The 14,057-nt window shown below is 34.8% G+C and overlaps 1 protein-coding gene across 14 annotated transcripts in view; it reads right to left on the minus strand.

Annotated features, from left to right (window-relative positions):
- The window catches only part of PDLIM5 (PDZ and LIM domain 5), a 241,396-nt gene that overhangs the window by 40,957 nt on the left and 186,382 nt on the right, over window positions 1-14,057 (minus strand). For all 14 annotated transcript variants that reach the window (XM_077142839.1, XM_077142838.1, XM_077142837.1 and 11 more), the window contains one exon: window positions 3,036-3,210. In XM_077142839.1, coding sequence (XP_076998954.1) covers window positions 3,036-3,210 — 175 coding nt within the window. The remainder of the gene's footprint in view (window positions 1-3,035; window positions 3,211-14,057) is intronic.

Raw genomic sequence — 14,057 nt, forward strand, 5'->3', positions numbered from 1 at the left:
TTGTTATAACAATAGGCGGGTATTTTTAATATTTTCATCTTCTCACATCCATCCTTGAAAAATGTTCAAGGGATTCTTATTATGTTAAAATGGGACCATTCCCCTAGCTGTTTGAATATGATTGTCACCATGTGTAAATCACCCTCCCCTAATACCTATGGTTATTAGTTTGAAGTAATGGTTTCTACCTGGCTATCAGCCCTGGAATTTCAACATGAGAAATGGCAGGGAGGAATAGGCTAGATCACAGAAGCTAGAGTCTTCAGGAAACTGCTGCCATCTTCAAGCTCATTAACAGCACAACCTCTCTCCAATTAAAACCTTCATAGGAGAAGCAGAAAATCACCAGGAAATTTTGAAACAATCACCCCTGGTAGAAAAACAAAATACATTTGCTGAGTATCTACTTTGTGCCAGAGATTTAGCACTGAGGAGGCATGATACAGTTTCATGGAGGAAATTCCAGGTGAAGGCAAGATTATCATGGGAAGGTATTAATTAGGCTAACATACTATAAAAGTCACACAATATGTCTAGAATTGAATGAGGGAAGAGAAATTGCCAGATAAAATACTGGATGCCCAATTAAATATAAATTTTAGGAAAAAAACATAATTTTTTAGCATATGTCTCAAATATTGCACAGGACATACTGAAGCTAAAATTTTTTGTTGCTTATCTGAAGTTCAAGTTAAACTGGGATTCTTGTTTGTGTGTGTGGTGGGGGGAGGGGTATGGGATTGTGTTTTTTATTTTTTGGCTAAATCTGACAACTCTAGGAGAGGGGTGTCTCCTATAAGCCTCATAAAGAGCCTAAATCCATCTTAAATCTATTCTTCCAGATTTCACACATTGTTTCCTTCTCTTTCTGTCTTTTTCAAATCAGTGATAAACATGGTAAGGTAGTTAGGAGAACTAAGGGACATTAGATAGTGGTAAAGTACACTTTATAGCTAAGTACATCACAGATAGATTACAGGTATAATGTAAGTAAACAGAGAAATAAAAAAATTCTAGAAGAAAATATTAGAGAATATTTTTATAATCCTGTGGTGTGGAAGGTCTTTCTAATCAAGACACCAAAGGTAGAACAATAAAGAAAAAACAGATTGATTAAACTATATAAAATCAAAGCTCCAGTGAGGTAAAACAAAGAAAATAAAAAATGACCTAAAGAATGAAAACAAAAATTAAAAAATGAGAAAACAGTATTTTTAACATATGAAAGAAGGCTTACATGCTTAATATACAAAGTGCCCTTATAAATCTGTAAGAAAAATATGGATTTCCCTGACGAAAAATGGGCAAAGGATACAAACAGGGAATGCAGAACAAAGGAAATACTGACAGGAAATAAATATATGAAAACATCATTAGTCATCGATGAAATAAAAAGTAAAACACAACAATTTCTGGCCTTTATAATAGAAAGATTGACAATATCTGCTACTGTCAAGAGTATTGGTAAATGAGCATTCTAATTCATTTCTGATGAGAGCAGAAATAGATGTAATCATTCTAAATGGTAAAAGATAATATGAATTAAAACATAAAACAGGTATTTCCATTGAAACAATTCCATTTCTAGAAATTTACCCCAAGGAAATAATATACATGTGCCTCACAAACCATTGCTTATAGCATATAAAAGTTGGAAGCAATCTCAATTTCCTGAAAAAAAATCCAAAAAAACACTACATAATTTGTTGCACATTACAACAATGTTATATTATGCAGTCATGAAAAATATGAACTGGAAAAAGAAAGACTGTATCAGGATATAATTAAGTGAACAATAACAGGTTACAAACACTGAGTATTATGTTTCCATTTCTGTAAAACTGTGTTCTTCTGTGAGTGTGTTTTAAAGTCTGAACTAAAATAAACTACTAAAAGCAGTTATCTTGGAAAGCCCGTTGTTTTCTATTCTTCTATATTTTTAAAACATTACAACGAAAATGGACTCTCATTAAATTAAAAAAAAGTTATTCTAATTTTAATCACCTATTATGTACTATATTCTTGACATATATTATTTAATTAAAGGAGGTTTAGGAGAGGAGTATGCATATTTGGCTCTTACATAAAATTTTAAGGTTTCTTGATCTCCATTTTAAGTATTACCTAGAAACATTATCCTAAGCAATAATTATACAATAAAGGAGGGGTAAATGCAAATAATCTAAACCTTACTCAACTTTAGAGAAGTCACTGTTTCAACTATTTCAAAACAGGATAAATAAGGGGAAAGGAGCTTGAGCAATCATTTCAAATGATTACTGCCAACAAAGCAAAATTCACAAACACGCAAGAAGGCCCTTTTGATAGGATCCCTGTAATCAACAGTCACATCTATACCTCATAATATTTTAAAAGTTATTTATTAAGAAACATTCAAAGATTTAATAAGTGTCAGGGTACTAGTACTCTCACTTAAGTGTACTGCCGGGCCTTTTTCCTGATTGGAATTTAAGAGACAATAAAATAGATTTGGAGAAAAAGTATTTTATAGAAGCGAGTTATGATCAAATCTAATATTTAAAACATTTAAGAATATACCTGAAGTTAATTATATCTTTTCAGAGCTTAGTCTTTTGAAATTCAGTCTTCTTTTTTCTAGATCTCAAAGTTCTTTAAGTCAGTAGTTATTTTTCATCTAAATGAAAAGTTCTTACTATTATAATTTGTAAAATAATGAAGTTGAGATAAGTGATCTGCAGGGTCCCTTCAAGTCTTAAAATTTTATTATTCTCTGAAAGGCTGCATTACTCACTATTTTTCCTTAGTTCTGATAGGAATTAATACTGACAAAATTAGTATTTTTAGCTTTATTTTCACAGAGCCTAAGATTATTTTTCATTAAAATAGATTCTAACATATATATAGTCACATTTAGACATATCAATAATACTGATCACATAGAAAAATGACTAGAATAATTTCACTACCACAATTTGATTCTTTCAGAATATTAAACAAAAAATCAACATTGGTATTAAGTCCTTGAAAAAAATTTCACAAAATAACTAACCAACCTGATGACCTGGTTACAGTGAGCACACATTGGAGTTCGTTTCCCTGCAGGAATGTGCTCAGCTCTTTGCACTAAAGTGTCTTGCTCGCTTGGCTGGGGCTGCCCTCCAGTTAGGTTGGCTGGTGCCACTGCCCCTGGGGAAGTCATACTGCTTGAGATTCTTCCAGTTGAAGATGCTAGAAGGTAAGACACAGAAGAATAAAGAATGAGGATAAGACAAATATAAACTTTTTCTAATAATAAAAAAATACAAATATTTCTAATAACCACTCGTTACCTAACTCATATTTATGGCAATCTTATATACCAAACCCAGGGTTGTGGCTACCAAGATGAATAGAAAAGAAATAAAAAATCACAACACAGTGAAAAAAGTTATGACAGATATATGCATAGGATGTTATAGGAAAAGAGTTATCTCTGCTTCCAAGAGGACATATGGTTAAAGCGAATAAAGATGAGGAGGTATTTCTTCTTAGTCACTTGGACTTCTCTGCTTAGCATTACATTTTTTTAAAACTTTTTTTGTTGTATAGTATAACATATATAAAAGAAAAGAAATAAAAAAGCAATAGTTTTCAAAGCACTCTTCAAAAAGTAGTTACAGGACCAATCCCAGAGTTTGTCACGGGCTACCATACAATCCTCTCATATTTTTTCCCTCTAGCTGTCCAGAATATAGGAGACTAGAGGGCTTGGATACATTTTATCATTACAATCGACATTTTTATTCTTCTTTTTGTGTGAACAATAACATATATACAAAAAAGCTATAAATTTCCAAGCACAGAACCACAATTAGTTGTAGAACATATTTCAGACTTTAACATGGATTACAATTTCACGTTTTTACTTCTAGTTGCTCTAAAATACTGGAGATTAAAAGAGATATCTATTTAATGATTCAGCATTCATATTCATTTGTTAAGTCTATCTTCTATGTATAATTCCACCATCAACTTTGATCTTTCCATACCTCTCATTGGGATTGTTTGGACTATGGCAATTCTAAATTTTTTATATTGGAAGGGTCTGTCACTAATGTGGGGTAGGGAGATGGAACTAGCTGATGTTCTGGAGAGGCTGGCCTAGGTTTCAGGACTTATCTGGACTAGGGGCCCATCTGGAGGTGTAGGTTTCTGGAAAGTAACTCTAGTGCCTGGAACTCTTATGGAATCTTATAAATTGTCCCAGGTGTTCTTTAGGATTGGCTGGAATAGTCCTAGTTGGGGGTTGGTATGTTATGATAAGTAGCAAGGTCTACTGAAGCCTGAGTAAGAGCAACCTCCAGAGTAGCCTCTCGACTCTATTTGAACTCTCTCTCTGCCACTGATACTTTATTAATTATGCTTCTTTCCCCCTACTTGGTCAGGATGTAATTGTTGATCCCACGGTGCCAGGTCTGGATTCACCCCAGGAGTCCTCTCCCATGTCACCAGGGAGACTTTAATCCCTGGAGGTCATGTCCCATATAGTGGGGAGGGCAATGATTTCACTTGCAGAGTTGGGCTTAGAGAGACTGAGGTCACATATGAACAACAAGAGAGGCCCTCCAGAAGTAACTCTTAGGCATGCCTATAGGTAGTCTAAGCTTCTATGCTATCTACATAAGCTTCACATGAGTATGCCTCATGATCGAGGGCATGGCCTATTGATTTGGGTGTCCCTAAAGTTTGACACAGTATCATGGGATTCCCTGATAGTTAGGTTTATTAGTTCCATAGTCTTTCTCCCTTTTCTCAGGGGACTTTGCCAATACTTTTTGATTATCTGGTTAATACACTCTAGGATGTTTCCAGGCATTATAATAATCTTTACAGAATTAAAGGACCTCTTTCTCATTCTGTGCTCTATGTGTTTCAGTTGTTCAAATGAGCTATACAGATAGGTTGAATTAGATTATGTACTACAGATAATTTCAGTTTCAGATCAAATAAACTTTTCTTCCATTGGTCTCAAAGAGTATGGGTGGTTCTAAAATATAGACACTATCTTTCTTACCCCTATGTTCTGAATTACTTTTACCCCAACCTGTTTGGCTTCGTTTTTATCTCTAAATATCAGGTTATATATAAAACAGCCTCTCAGAATCCAGAAATAATAATCACCACTCCAGACTTAATGTGAATGCTCTAAAAGCTTACAATCTAGGCCCTTGTTTTCTTATAAGTATTTTTTAAAGGTGACCACACCATTGTTGTTTTTTGCTTCTGGCTTATTTTGCCTCACTAAATGTCCCACATGTTCATTCACATCATTGCATGCCTCACAACATTGTTCCTTTTTGTAGCAGCACAACCTTCATTCATAAGTATACACCATTGTTTGTCATTCTGCTTCTCCATCAGTGCATCCTTCAGCCACCTGTTTTTATTGGGCATCATGTAGAGGGTCCAAAGTCCACAGTCCATCTCAATTTTAGATAATTTCATTATTCCCAAGAGATAGAAAACCAATAAACGCATCCTCACCAAATAGGAAATTCAAACTTTCTCTTAAGTCTTGTCTCTCATCCCATTATTAATAAGCATTAAATGTGTATGCCCAGTTACATTATAGGCACATTAAAAACCTTAATGTTTGAAGAAAACAAAGACAAATTCACTATATTCTCTCTCTTTCCATATTTTCTAATAGACCGGAATCAATCACACACTCACATAAGAAGCATCCTTGATCCTTCCCTCTTCCCCATCACTCTCTTTGTTAATAACAGGTCCTGCTAATTTTACATTACAAACAGTTCTTGAATTTACTACCACTTTTCCATTCCTACTAATACTGCCCTGGTTCAAGCCCTAATTGTCTTCTACCTAGAACTAGATACTCAAACTTCGTCTTCCTTAAATTCATCTTCCCCATATCACCTAGACTGAAACCTGACCCAATTAAACTCTGCTAAAACATTTCAAAGACCTTCATTTTCTCTGTCCACTAAATGTAGTCCGTGCTTTTAACACTTTGTAAAAATCTCTCCAATGGTTTCTCTTTGCCCCTACAACTTTATCTTCACCAATCTACCTTTCACTTTGTGCAAGAGCAGCCACAAACTACCTCACTTTTTCTTATAGGTCTATGTACAGGCTGTCTTCATTGTCAGTAATGACATTTTTATTTTTCTGTCCTATGTATCTGGTAATTACTTTTCTTCCCAAATTAGGTTGTATGCTCCCTGAGAGCACAAATATATACCTAATTCATCACTCTAGCAAGAAATAGTGCCTGGAATGAATGAATGAATGGATGAATGAATGCAAAAACTAATTGAGGATTGAAACCAACAGAAGTCCTGCTCTTTAACCAACAGGGAGTTACAATCTAATGGAAAAGAAAGGGTATACACTTAAAAAGGTAAAAGAGGAAAAACTTTTAAGAAAAGCAAACAAGTAATACAAATTAACAGTGTATACAGGGTGCACGGGTAGTTCAGTGATTAGAATGCCTGCCTTTCAGGCAGGAGACACGGGTTCGATTCCCAGACCATGCACCCCCCCCCTAAAAAAAAAATAACAGAGTCTGCATACACAGACATATACACATATACACATGTTGACAGTATCTATATTAAAGATGTGGTTAGAGTGGTTAAGATTAATTAGGATAAATGAAAGGATCATTCTCCTTCACCAAAATGAAGTCTACTTGCAATGATTACTAATGATGGATTCAGAAACCCCACCATTTATATAAACACTTAGCACATCTCCTAAAGTGTTCTGATTGGCACTTGATCTGTGAAATGGCACTTTACAGACCAGAGAGATCCACTATCGTCAATGTTTCAGGTAAACCAACTGGACTTGGAACATGTTTTTATTCTTAGACTTATGCTTTCTATTACAGAAATGAGAAAGGAAAACATTGTAAAATTTTTACTTTGTGCACTCTCTTTTTACTTCACTTACACAGCACAACTCTCACTTTCATGAGTTGTCAATTTCTATACCGGGCTTGATTTCTCTTGGAACACCAGCAGTTAAATTTAAGATATACAAAATGAATTTCCTCATCTAGTACATCTTACCAGCTCTTCCAAGAACCCATATTTGTTTGAATTTTTCCATTCATCTAGGCACTTTGCCTCCCATGTCCCTAACAGTCAGTTCCTAGGCCCTAACAACTGTTTCAAAGTAAATCAAAACCCATCCTCTACCATCTGAGTTCTGATCTTGAATTCTTCTTTCTAATCAAAACCCATCCTCTATCATCTGAGTTCTGATCTTGAATCCTTCAAGGCTGGACTACTACAACAATCTCCTAATCTGTCTCTCTGCTGCCAGTTTCCTAAATTTATTCTGCTATATTATTTTCCAGAAACACTACTTTGATCATATTTCCCTGCTGATAAAGCTTCTATAAGTCCTCACCGAAAACTATAAACAGTCCCAAAGTGAGTTCCCCCAATTTTCTTTACAGTCTTGTCTTTCACACTTCCCTACATCACTGTCATCATTCTTACTAGATTATACTAATTTAATATTTACCTGTGTCATCATTATTCGAAAATACTATTGTTGAACCATTACAACAACTTATGATTTAGGTACAATTACTTTCCTTTCCTTTTTAGCTCATGAGGAAATCTGAGGCAGGTTAAAAAACCTGCCCAAATTCAAACAGCAAATGGCAGTCCTGAACCAAGGAAGTGGCACTAGAGTGTGTACTCATAAACACAATATTATAGTTTACTCACTGTCCTTTAAACATGCTGTCATGGTCAGCTTCATGTGTCAATTTGGCCAAGTGGTGGTGCCTGTTTGTCTGGTTGGGCAAGTGCTGGCTTGTCTGTTGCAATGAGGACATTTCATAGAATTAGATCATGATCACATCAGTTGCATCCACAGCTGATTCCATCTGTCATCAGCCAAGGGGAGTGTCTTCTGCAATGAGTGATGCTCAATCTAATCACCGGAAGCCTTTTCAGGAGGATTCAGAAGAGACAGGCTCTCTTTCTGCTTCGGCCAGCAAGTCTCTCCTGTATAGTTCATCCGCACCCTCCACTGGAATAGTCGGCTTCACAGCCTGCCCTGCAGATTTTGGACTCTGCGTTCCCACGGTCACATGAGAAACTTTTATAAATTTTATATTTGTGAGTGTTCCCTGTGATTCTGTTTCTCTAGAGAACCCTAACTAATACGCATGCCATATCAGTCCCTGTGGACTGTCCCTTTCTCTATTGCTACTGTTCATTTTCCCATTCTGTAAGGCTCATGTAAGTTCCATTTTCTTCTCTAAAATCTTCCCTCACCATCCCAACTAGAAGTGATCTCTTGTTCCTCTTAACATCTCTGACCCCCCACCTATATAATTTAGCTGCTATTTATCGATGTCCTATAATATCTTTTCCTCCTTAAGCCAGTTATAAACTATTATGAAAATGGGACAAATTGTATACTTCTTCCTATTCGCTCCTAGAAATTTAGTATACAATAGAAGGTAAGAAATTAATATTTGATTAAAAGGAAAAGGGAAGGTTCCAAATCACATTCATTTTGCCTTTTAAAAGAAGACTGAGGGTGCATGTGTGATTCAGTAGAATGCTTGTCTGACATGCAGGAGACCAGGGTTTGATTCTCAGACCATGTTCCCAAGCAAACAAACAAACAAAAAACAAACAAACAAACAAAATCCCAAAACAGGAGCTCAGTTAAAAAAAAAAAAAAAGAAGAACAAAGAGACAGATATTTTAAAAAGTGGAATAGGTTCAGGATTTCAAATAATGGGAGATTTGTAACCAAGAAATTAGGATTCAACAAATTATTGTGATTACTGCATTCAACAAATTATTATGATTACTGCATCTTTTTTTCTTTTTAATATAGTAGAATAACCAAAGGGAAATATGTGAAGTTGCAAAATAAAATCCAGCTGCCTTAATCTTTGATAATGACTGTCTAACTATATAGCCTTTATCTTGTGATTGTAAAACCTTGTGACTGACCCTTACTTATACCCCTTAAATCTGTTTTTTCAACTTTAGACTCTTATGATCACTAAAGACAGCCCCTGATGTTTGTTAGTTGAAGACCTTGAGTCAGCCCAGAACTGACCCACCCCAATTCCAAAGATATTTTTTATAGACGGAGGTGAATCTAACCAAAATTGGCCCACCTGACATGTGCAGTTGCATAAACTTTAACCTACAAGTGAGCTATAACTCATTATAATGCTAAAAATCACCCCCATCATCAACTAAGGCTGCCATTTTCTTAATCCATTCTGTGACTAAGCAAATAATCAACCTGTGCATGCTCAATAATTAGATCATCTCTAATCTTGACATCTCAAATTACTGTGCTCATTATCCTAAAACCTGCCTATCTTATGATACTATAAAACTATAAGAATTACTTCAGTTTGGGGAGAAAGATTTTTAGGCCAACAGGCCATCTGATCTCCTGCTTCATGCCTAACAAGTAACTTTTTCTCTCTTTTTGAAACCCTGGTATCTCAGGAATTGGTTATTTGAGTACAGTAGGCAGAGAACTCACCAATTTGATCAATATCAGAGTTACCAACAAAAATCTGTAAACCAGAATTCAGGAAGAGTCAAACCCTTTTGTCTATCATTTATCTTTATTTTATCACATTTTCTGTGCAGAAGCCCTAATGTACTGAGTCTTTGAAACACTTTTACCAATGGAAGAGTGCAATAATTCTCCATTAGTCATTGTAAAATGACATATAATCCATCTGGCCCATGCTTCAAGGAGAAGGTACATGGGGAATTAATTTAATCAACATAAGAAATCGTTCTTAAACATGAAACATGTGGCTGTCTTAAACACATATGACAAAGCTTTAAGCTCTATTGCTGTTCCTTTCTTGGGAAAAAAAGTCTTGCCTTCTGTTACTGCTCCATTTTACCACTTTAGATATGAAAGAAAGTGTTACACCTCTGTTTTGTTGCTGTGTTGCTAGCACATTGGCCTGCACACAAAGCTACACCAGTCTTGTTAATTACAGTACCCTGAACATTTCTATGCACAGTTATTTCCTGTATGAATAAAGTGATGGTTCATTTCTTCAGATTGAATTTCTCACCATTCTAGCACAGGAATGCACAACCTTTCTGCAGGCAAGTGCCACCCCACTGGCCTTTGCTCACTTGGCTTACTGAGGAGAGGGAGTGTAAGAATTTGAGGGCTTGGCAGGATAAAAGCAACATAAAATGAATTGTACCTATTTTATAATGTTGTAGAGACTTGCTATTACCACATAGGAAAAAGGTCATCCATGGGTAGCACAGTGACCAAATACTTCAAATTTATTGAACTCAACGTAAAAATTACCCACATTTTTTTAGAGCTAGCAGCTTAAAGATGATACCCTACTTATTTGTAATAAATAGATTTTTTCTTTATAAGTCCTAGCAGGACCATTAAAAATTAGCCTCATGACATAATCTAAGACTCTAAGTTGCAAAAAATATACATGACTTATTCAAATTGAATAATGAGTGTGTCCATTAAAGTGGTACAATGAGAATGTTAGAAGGATGTTAGTTCTTGACTCGTTTTCTTTGTAAATCTTAATCTTGAGGAACCTTCATTAAATTTGGCAACTTTTGTGGCTAATTTCTACCCTACTGGGACTGTGTTTGCAAAAAATGTTTTTATTCCTTTTGCATCAAATACACTCCAAAAATACACTCAAAAAATTCACCTAGAAATACAGAATCACTTACTCTCTCAAAATCAAGTTAACTAGGCCCTCTTTCATTAACAATAGAATAGTTTTGCATCTTCTAAAGGTTTAGAATCACATATATTAATAATTAATCCTTGCTTTTGTCTTTCATCACTATGACAGGTAAACCTAAACTTGCAAAGATCATCATTAAATAAAGTAAACAAAGATTAATGGAAAACCTGGTAGGATACTAAAATACTTTCTGAGTATATAGTAGGTAAATTTGTCAAATTAATCAAGTAAAATATATCCAGCACAAAACACATTGAGTTGCTTGTTGGAAATTTTTTTTGTAACAGTGATAAATCCGAGAATTTTAAGGGGCAAAATCTGCAAAAAGCAAACAAACCCATGACTTTCTAAACATAAAATTTAAATTACTATATGGAATTTTAAAAAGACTCTTGCTATTACTCTTCTCTCTAACACTAATTTCTACTATTAATTGGAGATTAAGAACTTTGAAAAAAATTGAACCCCATAATATTCATTAATTTAGTAGAACACCTATATCCTGTTATTGGGAAAATCTTTGTGTTATATCATTTAGAAAAATAGAAAGTGAAAATTCTTTAATCTTAGAAAACTCTTCTTTGTATTTTTTCAAGCAGATGGTTTAAATTATTAAGCTACCTATTAACACAAGTTTTAAGCAATCAATGTTGAGCTTTAATTTTATTTTTTAAAGATTATAAGGCCTCAAGTCAGTGACTGTCAATTTTATTCAAATAACTACTACCCTGAGGCACCACACAAGTATAATATCAGGAGCTTTCATAATAGTGGCGTAATTTTATATATGTAATATTATGTAATCTTAACAATTATAAATGATCTAATTTTTACTATGTGCCTAAAAAATAGCTGAGCTCATAAAATGTACTTGTTTATGTACACTATAAGGAGCTTTCTATGAGAAATCACAGAAGACCAATTGGAGTCCCTGGTCGTATAATGGGCAAGTTTTCTGGAAAAAGATCATTTCTAACTGTCTTAAGAGTAAGGGTTGGTCATTTGATACTTTTATTTTCCATCTCTGTTCACAAATGGCTGTTAATTTTAAACCAATGTACTTTAACAAATAGTAGTGAAGTTAATAATGCATACATTAAGTACCTAAGGCCAGGCTGTACTTGAATAGACATGAAATGAATCCACTGATTCCTTTCGATCAAGTAATTTATTCAACTTCCAGTAAAATATTCTTATTTATTGACATATAATAGGTGAAAAATTACTACACTATGACAGATTTTACTTGGAAATTGAATAAGTCAATCAGGGATAGGGGATAATATACCCCAAAGAAACCTAAGTGACACAGATGGTGCTAGTATCTTCTACGGTGGATTACTCGTATTAAAGGAAGTGCTCCTGAATTGTTGAATGTATCATTCAGTAGGAGAGCAAGTTTGGTGCTAAAATGAATTGTTCATGATAATAAAAGAAATACATGATGAAGACTTCTCATCACCTCCTCATTATGCTCTGGTTCAAGCCACAGCTCCTGCTTGGATTAATGCAGTGACAGACATTGCTTTTGTTCTTGCCACCAAACAGACACCAATAAAAAGTCAGCTCATGCCACTTTTCTGCTCAAAACCATTCAATAGCTTCTTTCTAACTCAAAACCAAAATCAAAGGTCTTATAGAACCTGACCCCAGCAACTTCTCTGACCTCTTTTCTTGCTATGCTCTCCTACCCTCTGCTCACTGCCCTTACTATTCCTCTACAATGGCCAGCATGCTTTTGATTCAGGGCCTCTGTATCTTCTATTCTCTCTGCCTGGAAAGCTTTCCCCTCAGCTTGTTCCCTTGCTTTATGTCTCCGCACAAAGGCTATTTATCAATGCGGCTTCCCCTTACCATCTTATACAGAACAGCAACCCCCTACCATACAAACCAGCATTCCCTTAACTCCTTATCTTGATTATCTTTTTCTCATAGCACTTATCCCCATGTAACGTATTTTTTATTCTTTTGATTTGTCTATTTTGTTAATTACTATATCCCAAGCACCTAAAAACAGCCCCTGGTATATTGTTCACTAGATATTTCTTTAGAGAATGAATGACTTTAGCACCAAAATTATTGCCTTCCCACTAAAATGAATCAACACTTAGATAAATTGCTGATTCTAAGTATTGGGGCAAGAAATGAATGAGGAGTATCTGGAATATCTTGTCAAACTAGAAAGTGAGGAAGCTGTCAATGACCACTGGGGTTGTATTAAAAGGACCTGAAGAAATAGATGGCACAGTTTGAGCATTAATAAGGATAATAGCTACAAAGGATCGAAATATCTCAAATATGTCTAAGTCCATAAGTCACAATGATTCTAGAATTTTAAAAATGTACCAATATCTTTATAGAGGATGCTAAGAAACCAAATCATTTCCTTTTAAAACATAGTACAATTTAATAAAGGGAAAGAATCAAGCTTTGACAATGTAGAAACTCGTAACTGATCATATTTCATCTACACCCCATCCATTCCTTGTCCATCTCTGCACTATTCTAAATCAAATTCTAAATGAATCATTTATTCCATAATAGTTCAGAATGATCTCTAAAAGAGTACTGTTTTAAAAAACATAACCAAAAAGCTATTATCACACTTAAAACAAAACAAAAATATTCTTTAATATCAAGAATTTTCCATCTTTTCTGATTATCTCCTGTATTAGTTTTCTATGGCTGTTATAACAAATTACTAAAGACTTAGTGATTTAAAACTACCCACATTTTTAAAACTACCCACATTTTTCATGTTATAGCTCTATACATTAGAAGTCCAACTTGGACCTTACTGGGCTAAAATCAAGGTGCTGGCAGGACTGTGTTTCTTTCTGGAGGCTCTAGGGAAGAATCAATTTCCTTGCCTTTTCCAGCTTCTACAGGTGTTCATGGGTCCCTTTTCCATTTTTAAAGCCAGAACATCAGGTAGAGTTCTCTCATTGCTTGACTCTGACCTTTTTTTGTTCTTTCCTCTTCCACTTTAAAGGACCCTGTGATTACACAGGGCTCATTTAGAAAATTCAGAATAATTTCCCTATTTAATGTCAGTTGATTAGCAATCTTAATGTCATCTGCAATCTTAATGCCCCTTTGCCAAGTAACATAACATATTAACAGGTTCCAGAAATTAAGATATAGACATCTTTGGAGGGCCACTATTGTGTCTACCACATATCCCTCAATGCAATATTAACCAGGATCCAAATAGGGCCTCACATTGCATTTGGCTGTATGCTCTTCAATTTCTTCTCATCTATAATCCCATCCATCTCCCTACCCCCTTGTGATATATGTACAGAAGAAACGATGTCTC

The sequence above is a fragment of the Tamandua tetradactyla genome, chromosome 24, assembly GCF_023851605.1.
Source record: "Tamandua tetradactyla isolate mTamTet1 chromosome 24, mTamTet1.pri, whole genome shotgun sequence".
In the NCBI taxonomy this organism is placed as follows: Eukaryota; Metazoa; Chordata; class Mammalia; order Pilosa; family Myrmecophagidae; genus Tamandua; species Tamandua tetradactyla.